The sequence below is a fragment of the Tenrec ecaudatus genome, chromosome 1 (assembly GCF_050624435.1).
Source record: "Tenrec ecaudatus isolate mTenEca1 chromosome 1, mTenEca1.hap1, whole genome shotgun sequence".
NCBI lineage: Eukaryota > Metazoa > Chordata > Mammalia > Afrosoricida > Tenrecidae > Tenrec > Tenrec ecaudatus.
The window spans coordinates 308,688,967-308,709,884 of NC_134530.1; the positions used below are offsets into that span (position 1 = coordinate 308,688,967).

At 39.7% G+C, this 20,918-nt stretch overlaps 1 protein-coding gene and 1 pseudogene across 1 annotated transcript; both read left to right on the forward strand.

The window, feature by feature from the left end:
- Positions 1 to 12,064: 12,064 nt before the first annotated feature.
- On the forward strand, positions 12,065 to 12,548 carry LOC142437586 (transcription factor BTF3 homolog 4 pseudogene; annotated as a pseudogene).
- Positions 12,549 to 14,102: 1,554 nt separating this feature from the next.
- LOC142437587 (olfactory receptor 14J1-like) lies at positions 14,103 to 15,041 on the forward strand. The gene has a single exon (XM_075540688.1). It carries the CDS (start codon positions 14,103 to 14,105, stop codon positions 15,039 to 15,041), a length of 939 nt encoding a protein of 312 aa, XP_075396803.1.
- Positions 15,042 to 20,918: the final 5,877 nt, after the last annotated feature.

Consider the following 20,918-nt stretch of genomic DNA (forward strand, 5'->3'; position numbering starts at 1 on the left):
TCTACAATGCATGCACTTGTGTTACAAGATAGACGATGGACAATTGAAGAGAAGGCGGAGTTATCTGAACCATTTTAGAGCTTGGTTCAGCGAATTTTTGGAAGACTTTGAAATGAGAAGAGTCACTTCCAAATTTGTGTCTTGGCTTCTAACTGGCCAGGAAAAATAACATTTAGTGGAAACCTGCCATGCTTTCAAAATACAGCTCTAAAGCAACCCAGACTTTTTTCCCCCAAGGTCATTACTGATGGCAAGACGTGGTGCAATTCTAGGGACTCCAAAGCATCCATCAATCAAGGCAGTGGAAGATCCCATGGTCACATTGTCCAAAAATACCTCATAAAGTACAATCCAAGATCATGATGCTGCTCATTTAGGTTTTTTGTTTTTGGGGGGTTTTTTTGCTCTGAGGGTAATAGTACATTTGTAATTTGTTCCAGCAAGTCAGACTATTAATCAAGCTCATTAATTAAGGAATCTGAAAAAATTGTGTAGTAGTGTGCACCAGAAAATGCCTGATTTGTGGCAGACTTGGGACTGGTATTGCTACTACCACAATGCACCTGCTCACATAGCCTTCTCAGTATGTCAGTTTGGGGCAAAAAACAGAATACCCATTTGCCCCATGCACCTGACTCACCTGACCTCGCTGCAACTTCTTTTTGTTTCTGCAAATGAAGAAGGGCCTGAAAGGACAGCAATTTGATGACATAGAAGAGGTGAAGAAAAAAATGAGGGAGGGGCTGTCAGCCATCTAACAGATATGTTTTTTAAATGTTTCCAAGAATGGAATCACAGATTTGGGTACCCCCTCATATATAACAATTATTTCACTATAACAACAAAAAGTCTCTCTGACCAGCAAGTGAATTCTAGTGTAAGTGTTTTCTTCAGCATGCAGTCTACAGATAAAATCACCCTGACATATTTATTAGGCTAAATATCATGAGTTTTCATACAGGTCTCAAGTGATATGGCTGATATTGGACATATGGGCTTATACTGGAATTATGGACTGACATAAGCAAGAAAACTGCATTTTGTTTTATTTTAAACTGTTAAATATTTTTGTTTTAAACTTTGTTTAGAAAATGAGCGCGTGCGGTGAAAAACAAGTACAAGGTTAGGAACTCAGAGTAATGCTATTTGTAAAAGTAAACAAACTCCAGGTGCCCACTGGTAGAATGTATCAAAACTACAAGATAGGGCATTGACGTGATATGTGACTAAGCAGAGTTGTTTACCTTAATGTATAAAAACCCCACCAGTGACAGAAGAGCTTCAGAGCTTCTTCAGTGCAGAGAGGACACCACGCCCCTCTGAGCTCCCCACTGGTAAGGTAAGTCTATGATGCATTGCCTGATGTGTGACTGTGTGTGCCAAATTTTAAGTGAGAATATATACTGATTATAAAATGTGTTATCCCTTTAATGAATACACGTGTGAATTCAGCATCATGACATGGCTCAGGCCTTAGTCCTTTTTACATGCTCAAGAAACAGACTGGATCTTAACTGGGCTCTGATGTTTTCTTGATATTTAAATACTCTTTGATATAGATCCCTCTCATATACATATGAATATGTTTCTTTAGTCAAACCAGACTAACACAAGGACTATAATTACGTTTTCTCAAGAGGTAATTTTTATTTATCTCTCTCTTTTTATAAACTCAAAGCATAAGTTAAAGCAAAGGAAGTACCCCCCCTAATTTGTGCATAAATTATTTCCATTACAGATTTAACCTATTATAGACTTTTCCCATTTCAAAAAAGATGACCCCATAGAATAAAGAAAATATTACTTTGTCTCCTAGTTTGCAAGCCTCATTCCCCTTTGGCTGAGTACTGTGGGGTTAACTATCTTTCCTGAGTCTCAACTAAGAGTATCCTGCCCCTGCGCCCAGCAGCCTCTATGCCTACCCTCCCTCCACTACAAGCCCCCCACACACACATCACCACCACTTTCTTAATTAACTGGGTTCCCACATTCCATACTGCAGGTGCCTAAACTCACTCACTGCCATCAAGTGAGCGCTGATTCATAGTGATCCCCTGTGGGTTTCTGAGACTGTAATGGTTTACAAGAGTACAAATGCCCTGTCTTTCTCTTGTGGAGCTGCTGCTGATTTTGAACTTCATCCATGAAGATCGCAGCCCCACGCATAACCACTAAACCACCACGGACCCATAGTGATTAGCCTAGCGGCTATCAATTGGTGTCCTGGTTATTTAGGAACTACCTAGTCTTTGCTCTCTGTTTGCTGAAGATGGACCAGTATGGTGACATATTTCTCACAGAAGACCCAGTGCCTAGAGAAGAACATCATGCTTGGTTATCCAAAAGGAGAAAAACTCTAGTTGAGAGGAATTGGCATGGGAGCTTCTACATCATGTTCAATCTTAGCAATAATTGTGAGGCTGGCACAGGACAAGGCCACCTTCAGTTCTGCTGTGCATGGGATCACCAGGAGTCAGAACTGACCTGAAGGACCCCTGACAACACATATTGTAAAGTGCCCTGGCTTTATCCAAAGCCTCTCGACTTCAACCTGCTCCTTGGTGCTGACTTTCTTCTTTACTTAAACTTCTCTTGAACACTGACACTCTTTGAAATGAACAGTCAAAACTCTTCAAGGCATCTTTACAAAAGACAAGATCGAACTCACCCTGCCAAGACATTAAATCTACAATAAGGTTACATTAATTAAAACATAGGTTGATCTGTATCCCCCAAAATGAAAGGGCTCACAATGCAATCAATCCTGTTAGGATTAGAATGAGCCTTTAGTCAATTTTCTGTGAGATTTGGATGCTAAAGTTAAAAGCAGTAACTTATTGTTGTTATCAAACTCATTTGGATTTACAAAAGTTCTTCTGCCATGTGAATTCTTTCAATGTTGAAAAGCAAGAACCAAGGTAAACCACCCCAGAAACCTAACAAACTCATCTCTAAATTTTATAGAAAAATTACACAGCTCAGCAACAATGAGAATGACAAAGACACAAACAGATATTTCTCCAAAGAAGACATTCGGGAGATAGAAACAAATGAAGAGATGCTTGAGACTATTGGTCATTAAAGAGATGCAAATCAGAACCACAATGAGGTGCCGCCTCCCCCTGGCACGGTGGCAGTCACCTTGGATATCCACTCAATAGGGCATTTGAACTCTGTGCTGCCAAAGTGAGTCCAAATCAAATCAATGGCAATTAATTTTATTTAATTCTTGGAATAATGTCTGATAAACTTGAATTCCTTTACAATACATGTTAAAACTGCATTACACTCCCATGGATGCAGCTCAGAAAGGGATCAGAAAGTTGACACTTCGACCAAATGTATATCCTCAGATGAAGAAAATCAATTACTGTAATTTAAAATGGCATTTTATTTCAGGAGCCCTGCTGGCACTGCGGGAGAAGCACTAGGCCACAAGGTGGGCAGTGCAAATCCACCAGCCACCCATCTGAGAAAGATATGGCTATTTGCCCTGTAAGGATTCACAGCCTCAGAAAATCGATGTAAGATTGCTACAAGTCTGAATCCAATAGATAGCAGTGGGTGTAGACTGTTTTGTTTTGTTTTTCACTTAAAGTACCTAGATCAAACCAGTCACTGCCATCTAGTCAGTTCTGATTCACAGTGCCCCTATAGGGCAGCATAGAACTGCCCTGTGGGTTTCCAAGTCCACAAATATTTACTGCAGTACAAAGCCTTTTATTTCTCCTGTGGAGCTGCTGGGGGTTTTGAACTGCTGACCTTGTGGTTAGCAGCCCAGCTCCTGACCCAATATCCAACTAGGGCTCTTCTAAAGGATGTGCCAGTACTCCCTAAAAGGATGAGGCCTGCCAACATGTACACCTTTTAGAAGGACAACCTGAATAATAATAATATGAAAAAGATGTGAACTGCTGAACTGACTATTAAAAATCTCATCATTCACTTTTGCAAACCCCCCTCCTAAAAATTATTCTGATCACTGTCCTTGCTGTTCTTTCTCGATTTCTGCCCTTTTTTGTTACTCTGATTCAGGTTTTGTTGCTCAGAGAGAGAATTGTGGATAAAGTAGCTTGAAGTCTGAACTATCTCAAAGTAGCAGTCATAGTTCATTTCCTCTCACATTTTTGTTGGTGAGAATTCGTCACAGGGTACAATCTGCATAAACACTGTGAACTATAGAGACTCTCAAAGGGTTCTGATCATCTGTTGCTGCATTAAAAAATGGGTAGTTCAAGGTTCAGTGGCTTACACCCTTTATGTAGTTAAACTGCCTGGGTCTGAGGGAAGAGTACACCCAGGAAACACCAATGACTGTATTTACTAGGTCCACGCCCTCTGCTGACATGGCTTGAATGACTTGGCATTGAATGGGTGAAACTTAACAGAGTCGCTCTTTGCTCTAGCACTTTCCATATCCCTATGTTCTCAATGTCGTTAGCATATGCTTCTTCAACAGAGACATCTCAGCATAATTATTTATATGAAGATAGAGAGACGAACAGACCAAGGTAAAAACTTCTATGGTGTTTTTTTCTGCTTTTGAATCTAGGCCCAAATATGACATTAACATTATCTCTCCCAAGGTGTAAGAAGCCTGGTAGGTCTTGATCAAGGTCAATGGGACCAAGAGGAATTACTGGAGACTGAGCATGATAGTGGGACAATCGTAAAGTGAAAGAAAAGATAGGAAAGAACTAGGAGGTAAAGGGAATTTATAGAGGTCTAAATAAATGCATGTACATAAGTAAATGTATTTCTATATGATGATGGGGACATGGATCTATGTGCATATATTTACAGGTTTAGTATTAAGGGAGCAGATGGACATTGGGTCTCCACTTAAGTATTCCAATTCAAGAACACTTTGTTCTATTAAACTGGCATTCCGTGATGCGCACCTTGCCAACAGGATGGCTGACAGAGACAAAGCAGGTGCATAAGCAAATGTGGTAAAGAAAGCTGATGATTGCCAGCTATCAAAAGGTATCCCTTCTGGGGTCTTAAAGTCTTGACGGTTAACAAGTGGCCATCTAACTCAGAAGCAACAAAGCTACAGAGCAGAAGCACACCAGCCTGTGTGATCATGAGATGTCTATGGGATCAGGTATCAGGCATCAAAGAACAAAAAATCTTATCATTGTGAATGAGGGGCAGTGCCGAGTGGGGACCCAAAGCCCATCTGTAGGAACTGGACATCCCCTTACAGAAGGATCATAGGGAGGAGACGAGCCAGTCAGAGTTCAGTGTAGCAATGATGACACGTAAAACTTTCCTCTCGGCCTTTAATACTTCCCGCCTTCCACTATCATGATGCCTATTCTACCTTACAAATCTGGCTAGACCAGAGGATGTACACAGGTACAGATAGGAATTGGTAACTCAGGGAATCCAGGACAGATGAATCCCTCAGGAGGGTCAAGGGGAAAGTGAGGTAGAAAGAAGGAGCCAATCACAAAGATCTCCATATAACACCTTACCTGGGAAACAATCAATAGAAAATTGGGTGAAGGGAGATATCGGACAGGGTGAGACATGAAAAAATAATAATTTATAAATTATCAAGGGTTCAAGGGGGCAGGGGAAAATTGAGGAGTTGATACCAAGAGCCAAAATAGAAAGAAAATGTTTTGAGAATGACGATAGCAACAAATGCACAAATGTGCTTGAAACAATGGATGGATGTATAGATTGTGATAAGTTGTATGAGCCTTCAATAAAATGATTTTTTTTCATTAAAAACATTCTCTCTTGTCAGGGGAGCCAGCCCCTAACAAATCTTCACAGGCCAGGCAGGTACAATTGTACAGTGATAATATGTGAAGATTAGAAAAGTCATAGAGAATAAGAGACATAGAAGAGAGAGTGAAATAAAGGAGTCAGACACATTTCATGGTAGCATGCTCACCTCAGCCCGCTCAGCCCGCTTGGTGGTCCATACGGGGTTGTGGAAGGTGGGAATGGCAGGAGAGAGGCAGCTGGGAAGGAGGATAGGAGGAGAGGGGAGTGGGGAGAGAGTGACCATGGGAGAGAGGTGCCAGGGGAGAGAGTGACCAGGGAAGAGAGGACCAGAGGAGAGGGGACTGGAGAGAGAGCATCTTTATTGTTTGGGGGCTATTTGTACGTAGCTATAAGACATGCATTTTCAGTAGTTACATGGGTCACAAGGTGGGTGGTAATCAAAATAAAGTACCTAAACTCACAGGGGAGGAAACCAAATACCTGCATAGGGGGTAGGCAGTGAGGAGGAATGGATAGCTCAGTAGGAGGAGATAATCAGGGAATAGCAACTTCTACAGGGAGACAGAATCAACCATGTGCTCACTTTAAGGCAGCATAGCTGTTGGGGGAGAATCTGATGGAATGACATATGATTATTTCCCACAATCTCTCCCATCCTGTATAAATCAGCACACTGACATGACTTTCGTGCTTCAGGTGAACAGAAAATAGGCCCTATCCTGACTCACTGAATGGACTAAATAGTTTGCACTCCCTAAGTGGGAGATCAGAGTTTGAATCCACTGTGAAGTGCTTTGGAAGAAACGCTTGGCGATCAAATTCAGAAGAATCAGCCATTGGAGATCCTATGGAGGATGAGGCTGATCTCACACACAGAGAATCACTAAGCCTTGGAGTCAGCTCAAAAACAAGTGGTTTTCTCTCAGGGAGAAGAGAAGATCAATCTTCTTATTCCAGCACAGTTCCACCTCCTGCCTCAAATAGTTTACACTGTCCCCTCAAATAAAAGACACTAATTTCTCCTGCTAGTATTCCTAAAACTTCATCATATTACAGCAACAGTTCAAGGTCTAAGTCTTTTAATCATGTCAAGGTGCAGATGGATTTCCTGCAAGTATGGTTCCTTTAAGAGCTGTAGGCCTTTTAGCTGCTAAGCCATCAAATTGTCTCTTCATTACACACAAAACATAAATAGGTAAACAGAGCACAACCACAATACACAATCCCATTGCTAAAGAATAAAACAGAAAAAAAAGAAGAAGAAAACAGAAGACATAGAACAGTCAGAAAGCAACTGTCTTAAATCTAGTTGGAAACCGTTGTCTAATTCTGTCCTTTACAGTCAGTCTCATAGAAAGAAAAATGATGGTAAAATTCTCCTTAAAACTTATGAGGGCCTGAGGTAAGCTTTAAAAAAATGCAAATGGGGCATAGGAAAAAAGCTATTCTATACAAACATTCCTGGGGTGAGGACCAGGTAATAATGCAGGGACCCGACCAAATAAAGGGATACACATGGTAGACAACTAAAAAGGAGGTGAGGAAAGGAAAAAAATAATAATAATAAAGAAGTGGGCACCGGGAGCTCAGGGCAATAACCCACCCAAGGGGAGGGTAATGTTTATATCATCACAGGGAAAAAGGGACTAGACTTCAACCCAGTGCTCCAAGATGTGAATGCAACATGCCAGCATGGAGTAGGGAACCAGTGGAGAAGTCTGAGGGGACGGCCCCAATCCCAACTACTAAGTGAACATCTGCCCCTCCCCACAGAAGAACTTATTTCAAAGGACGGCATTGAAGCTGCAGCTCTGGGAGAGGGACATATCAGATCAGAGCACATTAGAGCAGATGAAGGGGGAGGAGGAGAGAGTGAAGTACATCTGGGCCCACCAGGCCTTGAGGACGATGTTCCCAATTAGAGCAGCCAGTCCACAGAGAGGACAAAATGGCCAGCCCAACTATAAGACATGATGTCCCTCACTGGCCCATAGCCCTACAGGGGACAACACCAGAGACACAGTGTGGGAATTGTACCCAATCAGATCCCATCACACCGAGACAAAACACTAAGGGGGTGCAACAGAACAGCAAGGGAATGGAGTGGCGAGGTCCCCAGGGAATGCTGAAGGTGGACTTTGGGGGCAGGGCTTGGTGCCCAAACAGACTGGACTGGAAAACTCTCCTAAAGGCCAACAGACAATCCTTGAACTAACCACAAGCTTTTCTTTTTGTGTTTTCCTTTATTTTTTGTCATTGGTTTGTTGTTGTTGTTGTTTTGTATATTGTTGCTTGGTTTTGCTGTCTTGCTTTTGTGCATGTTATTATCTCCGCAGGTCTGTCTAAATAAGATAAACTGGAGGAGAAAAATATGTAGGAGAAAACAACGGGACCGACAATTCCGGGGGGACATGGGAGAGGGGGAAGTGGGAGGAAAGGTAGTGGTGTTAACAAACCCAGGGACAAGGGAGCAACAAGTGATCCAAATTGGTGGAGGGGAAGGTGTGGGAGGTCTGGTAGGGCATGATCAAGGGTAATGTAACAAAGAGGAATTGCTGAAATCCACGTGAGGACTGAGCATGATAGTGGGACAGGAGGAAAGTCAAAGGAAATCAAGGAAAGAGCTGGGAGGCAAAGGGTATTTATAGAGGTCTAGATAAAGGCATGTACATGTGCAAATATATTTATATATGAGGATGGGGAAATAGATCTATGTGCAAATATTTATAGGTTTAGTAGTAAGGTAGCAGAAGGACATTGGGCCTCCACTCAAGTGCTCCCTCAATGGAAGAATAATTTCTTCTATTAACTTGGCATTCTATGATGCTCACATTCCAAACACAACCACTGCAGACAAATGGGGTAAATAAGAAAATGTGGTGAGGAAAGCTGATAGTGCCCGGCTATCAAAAGTTATAGTGTCTGGGGTATTAAAGGCTTGAAGGTTAAAAAGTGGCCATCTAGCTTAGAAGCAACAAAGCCCATATAGAAGAAGCACACAAACTTGTGTGACCACTAGGTGCCAAAAGGATAAGTTATCAGGCATTAAAGAACAAAAAATCATATCGTTGTGTGCTCACCTCCATGAAACGATCACTGAAGACAAATGGGTGCATAAGCAAATGTGACGAAGAAAGTTGATGGTGCCGGGCTATCAAAAGATAGAGTCTGGGGTCTTAAAGGCTTGAAGGTAAACAAGCGGCCATCTAGCTCTGGAACAACAAAACCCACATGGAAGAAGTACACCAGCCTGTGTAATGAGGAGGTGTCAAAGGAATCAGGTATCAGGCATCATCAGAACCAAAAAGTTATCATAGTGAATGATGGGGGAAGTGCAGAGTGGAGACCCAGAGTCCATTTGTAGGCCACTGGACATCCCCTTACAGAAGAACATAGAGGAGGAGACAAGTCAATCAGGGTGCGATGTAGCAACGTTGCAAAATACAGCTTTCCTCTAGTCCCTAGATACTTCCTCTCCTCGCCCCCCCCCCACACACACACACTATCATGATCCCAATTTTTCCTTGAAAGTCTGGCTAGACCAGAGAATGTACACTGGGACAAACAGGAAATGAAAATACAGTGAATCCAAGGTGGATGATCCCTTCAGGACCATTGGTGTGAGTGGCGATACTGGGAGGGTAGAGAGAGGGTGGGTTGGAAAGGGGGAACTCAATACAAGGATCTACATGTGACCTCCTCCCTGGGGGACGGACAACAAAAGAGTGGGTGTAGGGAGACGTTGGACAGTGTAAGATATGACAAAATCATAATTTATAAATTATCAAGGTTTCATGAGGGAGGGGGGAACAGGGAGGGAAGGAAATGAGGAGCTGATTCCAAGGGCTTACGTGGAGAGCAAATGTTCTGAGAATGATGAGGGCAATGAATGTTCAAATGTGCTCTACACAATTGATGTATGTATGGATTGTTATACGAGTTTTATGAGCCCCTAATTAAATGATTTTTAAAAGCATTTTAGGAGAAATAAAATAAGTTATTAAATAATAAAATTGTATTACAAGTGAAACAAATCCTGAGACACTCATATATGCATAAGAGAGATCTGTACATCAAAACATAATTAAATATTAAGAAAACCTCCCAGCCCAGTCCAACTCAAGTCCAGAAATCCTACACTAGCCCATAAGTCTCTCTTCAGACTCAAGCAGCCACATGCAATGATGCAGAACGCAGGAAGATCACCCGTTGGTGGGTGCAAAGTCTTGTGGATCCAAAGGCAGTGGTCACATCACAAGGCTCTGGCAAGTCCCAGTGTGACTCACTAACAGGAAGGTGAAGACAGGGGAAAAGGGGAGACATTGCCAGAACCCTGCTTATGAGACTGCCACGTCCACAAGGAGGCACCATCAGTCTGTGACCTGATTGACAGGTTGAATACCACCCCCTAGACTTTTATATATCTTCAAGTTGACATGAAAATATGTAACTGCCACAGTTGCTTTATATCTTTAATTGATTTTATGGTGAAATTTTTTAATGATAGATGTCTGATGTTTGGACAAGGGCACAACTTGAGTGCTTTACATAAACTGCATTCATAGACACACTTCTGGTCTTTGAAATCTTTTAAATATTTTCCTTGAAACAATCTATGAAGCAAATCTTTAAGATTCTTGGGGTCCTTCTAGTCTGGCATGGAGTGTCCAAGAGCCTTGATCTTAATCAGATGACATGCTATGAAAAGTGGCTCTTGTATCTTTTTCATCTTTCTACCAAGAATCTTTAACTAAGAATTCAAACAGAAAATCGATGATAATCTACCAACACAGAGGTGGAAAAACGAGCTTTTAATTTGAGTAGATATTAACCAATATGATTTCTTAAAAGTCTTCCAATTCTAAGATTCTATGAATCTAATTCTATGAGATTCTTTGACTTAACTAAATTATAAACCCAAGAATCACTCAATGCAGGTTATCTTGGCTTTGTACTGAAGCAAAAAGATAGACACTATTAACCTAAACATGCATTTACTTTGCAATGAATATATTGACCTATAGAGATTACCATGATGTATTGGGTGTTCCTAAATCTAAATGACAGATTATAATACTTCTCAGTAATTTTGAGGGTGAACACCAATAAGCTACAATTCCAAATAATGAGACGTGATCATTAGTTCAGCTCAACAGAAATATATTGCACAGGAAACTCAATGTAATTGATCGTTTTGACCCCAAGGTATTTACAAAGAGTCCTGAATGCCCAAAGCACCCTGGGATCCCACTGCTCGTGCCAGAGGTACACCGTCGCCTCACCTCCTGTGGCCAAAGGAAGATTAATAGGACCTTATTTTCTTCTCTCCACAGACCAGGCTTTACAGAGCATGCGTGACTCACAGACATCATGGAGCCTCCTGCTTACTGGCTCCTCACACTGACAAGGTCTACCTAAGCTTAGGGTGGTGAGGTTCCTGGATGTGCTCTGGTGAGTTTTTTTGGACTGCAGAAGGGAAATTTTCTGAATCATGGAAAACCAATAAATTACACAGCTTGAGGGGATATAATAAAGCCCATTGTAATTTGATTCATAAAAACTGAAATTTAAAAGTTAGCAGAAGATGTAAAATGTTTAAATAAAAATTAGGAATCCACACAAAAAAGTTATAAACTGTTTACATTACAGAAACCTTGTGTGGAGTTCAAATCTCATGTCCCCAGCAATATTTTTCTTTGTGTGGTGATCAAAGAGCACAAGTTGGATGAATGAACAATGGGATGGCATCATTTAATATTTCTTCTATTCTTATGGTTGACTGACCTTAAGAGCGACTTATAAAATATATCAGGTCCTTGCTGCACTATATATCACAGATAGATTGCTTAAACATGATTGAAAATAGTTGAAGGAAAAGTTAGATCAAGACATTGTAATGTCAGAAAAAAACACTTTTCATAAAGTAAACATTAAAAATCTCCCATGACCCAATGCATAAGGCAGACAACAGAAAAATGGGTAAAGGGGGACAGTGGTCAGAGTAACACATGGAAAAAAATAATTTCTTAATTCTCGTGGTTAATGAGTGAGGGAGGATTGGGGATGGTGGGGTGGGGGGAATGAGGAGTTGATACCAAGTGCTTAAATAGGAAGAAAGTGTTTTGAAAATGGTGATGGCAACAAATGTACAAATGTGCTTGATGCAATGGATGCATGTATGGATTGTGATAAGAGTTGTATGAGCCCCCAATAAAATTATTTTTTAATGCCCCATTTCGGTCTTCTCTGTCTCCACTAAGGCAGCCCTCTTGTTCATGGTGCATGCCAGTGTTTGAGGGACGCTCCCTGCTTCAGATTTACCATCAGCATGAATCAAGAACAGTTAGCCGAACTTCAGCCTCAGGTCCAGATAGGGAACAAGGGTACAGCTCACAGAAATATGAAGGTGGTACATAGAACAGCTACAGTTGATGACAAATAGCTTCAGAGAGCTCTTTAAAAATTGGCTGTGAATAATACAGCTGGCATTGAAGAGATAAACATGAGGAAAGGGGATGGAACACCATTCATTTCATTTCAACTATCCCAAGGTACAAGCTCCCCTCTCTGCTAACACATTTGCTCTTACTGGTCATGCAGAAGCCAAACCATTCACATAAATGTTTCCTGAAATAGTAAGTCAGCTTGTTGCTGACAGCTTCACAAATCTTAGGAAATGAGCTGAAAAGTTCCCAAGGCAAGTGTTGGATAGCAAAACCCCAAAGACAGAAAACATTGATGAGGAAAATGATGTTCCAGATCTCATAGAAAAATTTAATGGGACATCGAAGAATGAGGCTAACTAAATTCCTTTCTGCTCTTTGGAAGTTGCCATGGACTAGATTTAACAGCTCCGCTATGTGGTTCCAAAGTTTTACAGACATAGAGAACATCACCTCTTTCAGCTCATTCATATAAATATTTTGTATATTAATGATGCTGCTTATTCAGCATTTTTGGTCGTTTGATTTGCATTTTGCACTTCCCCCCCAAGATCTAATATTTTGGTCAAACTGCAAAGTCTCGGTGCAGTTTGAGGGTTCTTGGGGTTTTGATTCTTGATTTTGTTTGGTTTGGTAATTTTGTGTCTGAATGTGTGTATGTTTGTGTGTGGGTATGGGTGTGTGTGTACAGTGGAAAGCAAATTGGAAACATTTTTATTTATCCTCCCCACTTGCTGTACTGTAATTGTTCTAAACAAATATTTTCTTCACCCATTTTGCTCATATGCTTTAGTTAAAATATGTAGTATAAAAAATAAAATATGCAGCATAAACGTCACTGGTTTAAAGTACAGGCTGTGTTTTTAAAATGTGCACCCATGTGACCACTCTAGCTGCATGTTCTTTTTAATCTTGCCTCATTTTAAATAACTCTAAGTATTCAATTTTTGAATCTCTACAAATTTGAGCCACTCAAATATTATCGAATTTTTGCTTTAAATTTTATTTAATCAAGTAATGTCACACATGGATTGGCAGGCTTATTACTCAACTTATTTTTTACTAAAATGTGCCATATTCTATTTACTAGAATATAATTCAATGTACTAGAAAATATATGGCCTGTCATTTTTCTGAGAGAAACTTAGAAATCTGCAGATCACTTTATATGATATAATAGGTTAAGGGTAGTGATTTTGGGCACATTATCAATATATAATGTCATTATTGTTGCCAATGTGTGTTTAGAGATATACCTAAATTAAGAAGTACTTTCTCATACATGAAACTGAATTATAAAATTGCAATGCCAGAGTGTGGTGAGTTATATAAATTGCAGTGAGATTATGAGAAAATAATACCACAGGCACTACTTAATAAACATCTATGAGTGTGAGCTGAATGGAACACTGAGTGTCTACAAATGATTTATGGTCTACATGTCTCATTAGAGCCCTGATGGCAGAGTGGTTACACATTGGGCTCCATTCCACAAGGTCTGCAGTTCAAAAACACCAGATGCTCCACAGGACAAAAATGGGAATTTCTGTTCCTGTAAAAAGTTAGTTACAGTCTCAGAAATAGTAGGGGAGTTTTACCCTGTATTCTAGAGTCACCATGAGTTGGCATTGACTTGATGGTAGTGAGAGAGTGAGAGCTATCCCATTAATAAAACTTTATCTATTTCCTTGCCTTTACTTAAATGATGACATAAGAATGAGTCAATGTCATCTAAAATGGTTCAGCATAACTATTAATATTTAAAGCTATTTGGTACATACAATGATAGACCAGTAATTAGTACTTTGTATCTTAACATCACGGAACAAGTGGATTCAACTGATAAATGGCACGTTCTTCCTATGCATGTCCATCCTCTCTTGCAGTCAGCATTGCCCTGGGAAGGACAGAAAGAGTATGACGAATTTGACTACAATGAGTGGATTTCTTCTCGTCACTTTTTCTGGCAATCCTGAGATAGAAATCTTACAGGCTTCTATTTTTTTAGTCTTCTACTTGGTGGCTTTAACAGGCAATATGCTCATTATCACTGTGACTTCCATAGATCATACTCTCCACTCACCTATGTATTTCTTCCTGAAGCACCTCTCCTTTTTGGACCTGTGCTACATTACTACAACTGTACCGAGATCCATTTGTCATTCTTTCATGCACAGTGGCACTATTTCTCTCTGGGAGTGCATACTGCAGTGTTTAGCATTCACAGTCTGTTGTTCTACTGAATTAGCCATGCTCACAATGATGTCCTATGACCGCTACGTGGCCATCTGCTTTCCACTGCGCTATGAAATCATCATGGACACTAGCACCTGTATTCACGGAGTCTTAGCTGCCTGGACCGGTGGGCTCATCTCTGGGGTCATGCATACAGCTGCTACTTTCTCCATCCACTTCTGTGGTCCCCATGTCCTTCACCAGTTCTTCTGCGATATCCCCCAACTCCTGAAACTCTCTTGTTCCCATGACTACATGAAGGAGCTTGGGGTCTCTGCCTTCCTGGCCATGGTGGCATTTCTTTGTTTCATCTCTATTGGACTTTCCTACACACACATATTCTCTACTGTGCTCAGAATGCCATCTGCTGAGAGTAGAGCAAAAGCCTTTTCAACTTGCCTACCCCATCTGTGTGTGGTCATATTATTTATTGCTACTGGGCTCTTTGAGTTTCTAAGGCCACCTTCTGATTCTCCAACTGTGCAAGACTTTTTACTTACTGTTCTTTATACAGTTGTGCCCCCAACATTCAATCCAATGATTTACAGCCTAAGGAACAAAGCCATGAAGACTGCTCTAAGAAAGGTGTTCAAAGAAAGAAAACCCTGCCTGTTTTGCTGAGACAAGATTTCAATTCCAATTTGGGAAACAAACCAAAACATATTGGAATGGACACAACAAACTAAATCAAGAAATAAAAGCTAAATTAAAAACTGATAATAGAGAAAATTGTACTAATTAAACATCATTGAACAACAAAAATCCTTGAAATACACAGTTACATATCAACAACTCACATTAATATTGTAGGTCTAAATATCTGCCTACAAAGCCTGGTGTAGAAAAATGAGAATGAATTTTATAGACTCTGACTCAATCTCTCTTTCCTGTGCCTTTTAATCAGGTCATCAGAATACTTCGTCAATTTGAGAGTCCTTCCTAATTTTTTCCAGCTTACACTGCAGTTTTCTGTACTACATTGTATGCAAACACTGAGGATCAATGTCCTCTGACAATTGATGAGTCCACTAAGATCCTGTTAAGATGGCATCTGCAAGGGAAACAGTGCTTCTGTCTGTAACACACAAAGATGACCCTTTGAAATGTTTCATTACATCATCAGATGCAAAGATTTGTATTCTATTAATCATCTGCAACTATTTTTTAATAACGTAACAATCTCATGCAGACTCAAAGACATATTGTTCTACTATTAAATGAATGAAAGAGAAAAACAAATAATACTGAAAGAATAACATGCATGGGTAAAAGGGTGCCTTTGAAAATTAAGCAAAATATCATATATATGTATGTGATTATTAAAATTCAAAATTACAAAAATAAATAAAGCAGCAGATAAAATGAAAAAGAAAAATCCTAAAACCCCAGAAATAACACAATGAAAGAGATATCCAAGGTTTTCCCACTGCCACAGGTTAAAAAAAATGAAAAAGGAAATACTTTACTTTTTATAGCATGGAAAATTATTTAGGTCCCCAAAAAAGACGATATATATTACATCCAATAATAGTTCTTGGAAAATATATTAATCTACTTGGCCATTTTTTAAGGGGATGATTTATGAACAATATCCAGAGAAATAACTTCTAAGAGTATTTCCAGGATTAAAGAATACATAAGTCTTCGGGTTTGAGAGGCAAAACAAAAATTAGCCACTAGCAACCCTACAATGAGACATGACATCCCTCACTGACCCATAGCCCTACAAGGGACAATACAAAAGACACCATGTGGGAATACTGCCCAATCTGATCCAAAGAAACCGAAGCAAAACACTAAGGGCATGCACAGAACAGCAAGGGGAACAGAGCAATGAAGTCTCCAGGGAATACCAAAAATAGACTTTGGGATCAGGACTTGGCACCCCATCAAACTGAACCAGAAAATATTCCTAAAGGCCAAAAGCAGTCCTTGAACTAACTTCAAGCTTTCCTTTGTTGTTGTTGTTGTGTCTTTTGTATGTTTGCTTTGTCATTGGCTTTTTGTTGTTGTTGTTATGGTTTTGCTTTGTTTTCTTTTGTTGCTTGGTTTTGCTCTGTCTTGTTTTTGTGCATGTCATAATCTCCTCAGGTCTGTCTAAATAAAGTACACTGAAAGAACAATCCGGAGGAGAAAACTATGCCACTGACAGTTCCTGGGGAACGTGGGAGAGGGTGTGGTGGGGGGAAAGGAAATGATGTAAACAAATCTAGGGACAAGGGTGGAGGGAAGGTGGGATAGAAAGGGGCAGTGATTACAGGGACCTACATGTGACCTCCTCCCTGGGGGTCGGACAGCAGGAAAGTACGTGAAGGGAGATGTCGGACACTGTAAGATATGACAAAATAATAATTTATAAATTATCAAGGGTTCATGAGGGAGGGGGAAGAGAGAAGTGAGGGATAAAAATGAGGAGCTGATGTGAAGGGCTAAAGTGGAAAGCAAATAGTTTGAGAATGATGAGGGCAACGAATGTACAAATGTGCTTTACACAATTGATGTATGTACGAATTGTGTTGAGAGTTGTATGAGCCCCCAATAAAATGATTTTAAAAAAATAATAATAATAAATAAAATTAGCCAGTAGAGGTAAAATGAATTCACAAGTAGCTATACAATAACTATATAATAGAATACTCCAGGCTGAAAATATTTAAAACTCATTATAAGACAAAAATTATTAAAATAATAGTGATTTTATTCTAGAAGGTTTATTGTATAAGCCATAGAAAATAGCATTTGTATATAGCAAGAGGTGGATTGCATTATTCACCTTATTCAAATAGATATCAAATTAGCCCTATCCAATTAAGTGAAAAATGAAAGTTTTTCATTTTATCATAAATCAAATGACTCTTTTGATTTTTTCTACTTTTATGTGTTCATGTTGAATTGATCAGGTTTATGATAGAAAACTTTATAATTACTTTAAATTTATAACCATTTTGTATATGGTAGTCTCAATGTCCTAATATAATTTTGCTCTGTTTCGCAGGTTTTCTGAGCTACTCTAAATCTGTTTTATAACTATAGAATTTTTTCTAATCATTTTATTGTGGACTCATACAAATCTTATCACAATCCATACCTACATCCATTGTGTCAAGCACATTTATGGCCATAGTCATTCTCAAAACATTTTCTTTCTACTTGCGCCCGTGGGATCAGCTCTTCATTTTTCCCCCTCTCTCCCATCCCTCCTCCCTCACGAACACTTGATAATTTATAAGTTATTATTATTTTGTCATGTCTTACACTGTCCAATGTCTTCTTTCTCCCACTTTTTGGTTGTCCATCCCTCGACAGGGGGTTATATGGAAATCTTTGTGAGGGGTTCCCCCTTTCTTCCCTACCTTCCCTCCTCCCTCTCAGTATCATCACTCTAACCACTGGTCCTGAGAGGTTCATCTATCCTGGATTCCCTGTGTTTCCAATTCCTGTCTGTACCATTGTACATCCTCTGGTCTAGCCAGATTTGTAAGCTGGAATTGGGATCATGATAGTGGAGGGGAAGACTCATTAAAGAACTAAAGGAAAGTTGTGTTTCCTCATTGCTACACTGCACCCTGCCTGACTCATCTCCTCCCTGTGACCCTTCTGTAAGGGGATGTCCAGTTGCCTACAGATGGGCTTTGGGTCCCCACTCTGTACTCCCCCTCATTCACAATGATATCATTTTTTGTTCTGTGATGCCTGATATCTGATCCCACCAACAATTCATGATCACAGACTGATGTGCTTCTTCCATGTGGGCTTTATTGCTTCTCAGCTACATGCCCGCTTGTTTATCTTCAAGCCGTTAAGACCCCATATGCTATATCTTTTGATAGCCAGACACCATCAGCTTTCTTCACCACATTTGCTTATGCACCTGCTTCGTCTTTGTCAGTGATCGTGTCAGGAAGGTAAGCATCATGGAATGCAAGTTTAATAGAACAAAATGTTCTTGCACTGAGGGAGTACTTGAGTGGAGGCCCAATGTCCATCTGCTACCTTCATACTACACCTATAAATATATGCACATAGATCTATTTCCCCATCATATATAAATATATTGATAAATGTACATGCCTGTATTTAAACCTCTGTAAATGTCCTTTGCCTCATAGTTCTTTCCTCTATTTTCTTTTAATTTGTTCTTGTCCCACTATCATGCTTAGCTTTCATTTGGGTTTCAGTAATTCCTCTCAGTTGCATTGCCCTTGATCAAGTCCTACCAGACCTCCTATACTCACCTCACCACTGATTTTGGATCATTTGTTGTTCCCTTGTCCCTGTATTTGGTAACACCTACTTCCTTTCCCCAGCCTCCCTTTCTTCCATGTCCACCTGTTCCATTGTTTTCTCCTCCAGATTGTTTATTCTATCTATGTTATCTAGATAGAGGTGCAGAGATAATAATATGCACAAAAGCAAGATAGAGAAAAACAAAGCAACAAAAGAAAATAAAACAACAACAAACCATTGACAAAATAAAAGAAAACCCTGTAAATAGTTCAAGGTCTGTTTGTTGACGTTTAGGGTTGTTTTCTGGTCGAGCCTGATGGGGTGCCATGGCCTGGACCCAAAGTCTATTTTTGGTATTCCCTGGGGACTTTGTTGCTCTGCTCCCCTTGCTGTTCTGTTGCATGCCTTTAGTGTCTCCAGGGATGTCCCCGTAGGGCCATGGGTCAGTGAGGGATGTCCTATAACAATATACTTTTAAAACCCTTTTTTCACTTTTTAAAATGCATGCTGAGATATTGATTGGAATTATATTTAAGTGATAAAGCAAAGGTTGAATAATTGTCTTCTTTCAGAGATTCTGTCTTCTCATCCATGACAGAGAATTATACTGTAGTTTTTTGGTCTTTAAAAATCTTCTCAAAATTTATATATATTTTCAGTGTGGTGGCTTTGTACATTTCTATTAAATTTATCTTTACATATTTAATGCTAATGTTAAGTTCCATTGACTACAATTGTGACCATATTTAGAAAGACTATTGATTTTTGTATATTGACCTTATATGTGTGCTCTTCCTAAACATATTTTAACATTTAAATGGATTTTTATGGATTCTTTGGTATTTCTACTACACTTTGCTACCTGTGAATACAGAGCTGTGTGTTTCTTTCTTTCCAAATTTTAACTTTTTTAAAAGCATTTTATTAGGGCCTCATACAACACTTATCACAATCCATATATACATCAATTGTGTAAAGCATATTTGTACATTCATTGTCCTCATCATTCTTAAAACATTTGCTCTCCACTTAAGTCCCTGATATCAGCTCCTTATTTTCCCCCTCCCTTCCCGCCACACCATCCCTCATGAAACCTTGATAATTTATAAATTATTATTTTGTCATATATTACACTATCTGACATTTCCCTTCATCCACTTTTCTGTTATCCATCCCCCAGGGATGAGGTCATATGTAGATACTTGTAATCTGTTCCCACTTTGCACACCACCCTTCAATTTTTTTTACCTTTTATTTCTTTTTGCTTGCTTTTTTTGTGTGTGTGTGCTGACAAAACTACAAGGCAATCTTGACTAAATGGTAAGGGTCAATTTTCTTATTTTGTTCTTACCTTTTAGAGAACATCACTCATTACATCAAGGCAGTGAGTATGGAGTTTCCTAATATCGGGTCATTTCAATGGACTCATAAATGCACCCAAATGAGAAATAATTTTAAGTATCTGACAGCGACAGAAGAAAGATCCCAAAACAAGTCATTGTGTCAGTTAAGTGTAATCAGTGCTACCACTCTCGTCTTCAACTTCCACAATAGGAAATCAGAGTACTGGAGATGTGTGTCTGTGTGAGGCTGATTAAAACTTAAAATGTGGTGGTAAGAAAGCTACACTTGCTGACGACTTCCAGCCTGCATTAGACCTGAGCTAGATTAGGAGGGAAAGTTAACATTGCATGAAGTTGTTGATTCTTATGGAACCAGAAACCAGATTCACTGCCTTTAAGTCAATTCCAACTCTTAGCTACCCCATAGTAGGGCCAGGGTAGAAATACCCTTTGGGTTTCCAAGACTGTATCTGTTTATGGGAGTGGAATGCCTCATTTTCCTTCTACAGAGAGCTGATAGCTTTGAACTGCTGACCTTATGGTTACCAGCCCAATGCATAACCATAACCAGTATGCCACCAGAACTCCTTGATTATTATTTAGTAGTGTGTTAGACAGTGTTCTCTAGACAAATGAAACCAGAATGCTAATAATTTTATATATGTTTACAGTTAGATAGAAAACATAAGAAATAAACAGTTAATTAAATTATAAAGCAGTACAGATGGCTCAGTGCAACTCACTCCCATGAGAGAGTTGTGAGACAATGGCAGGCCTTCAAGACTTGAGGGCTGCTGGACAGTCCTCTGTAGAGAAATTCAGGCTATCCAGGCACTAGCAGCAAACAGCAAGGCAGGTCACCAACAGTCAGCCAGGTGACAGGGTCTGACAGTCCCCAGCTCAAGAGATGTAAATTCCAATGGTGTGG

Excerpts from the sequence above, each read along its gene's own strand:
- LOC142437587 (XM_075540688.1), top strand. The coding sequence starts at position 14,103 with ATGACGAATTTGACTACAATGAGTGGATTTCTTCTCGTCACTTTTTCT.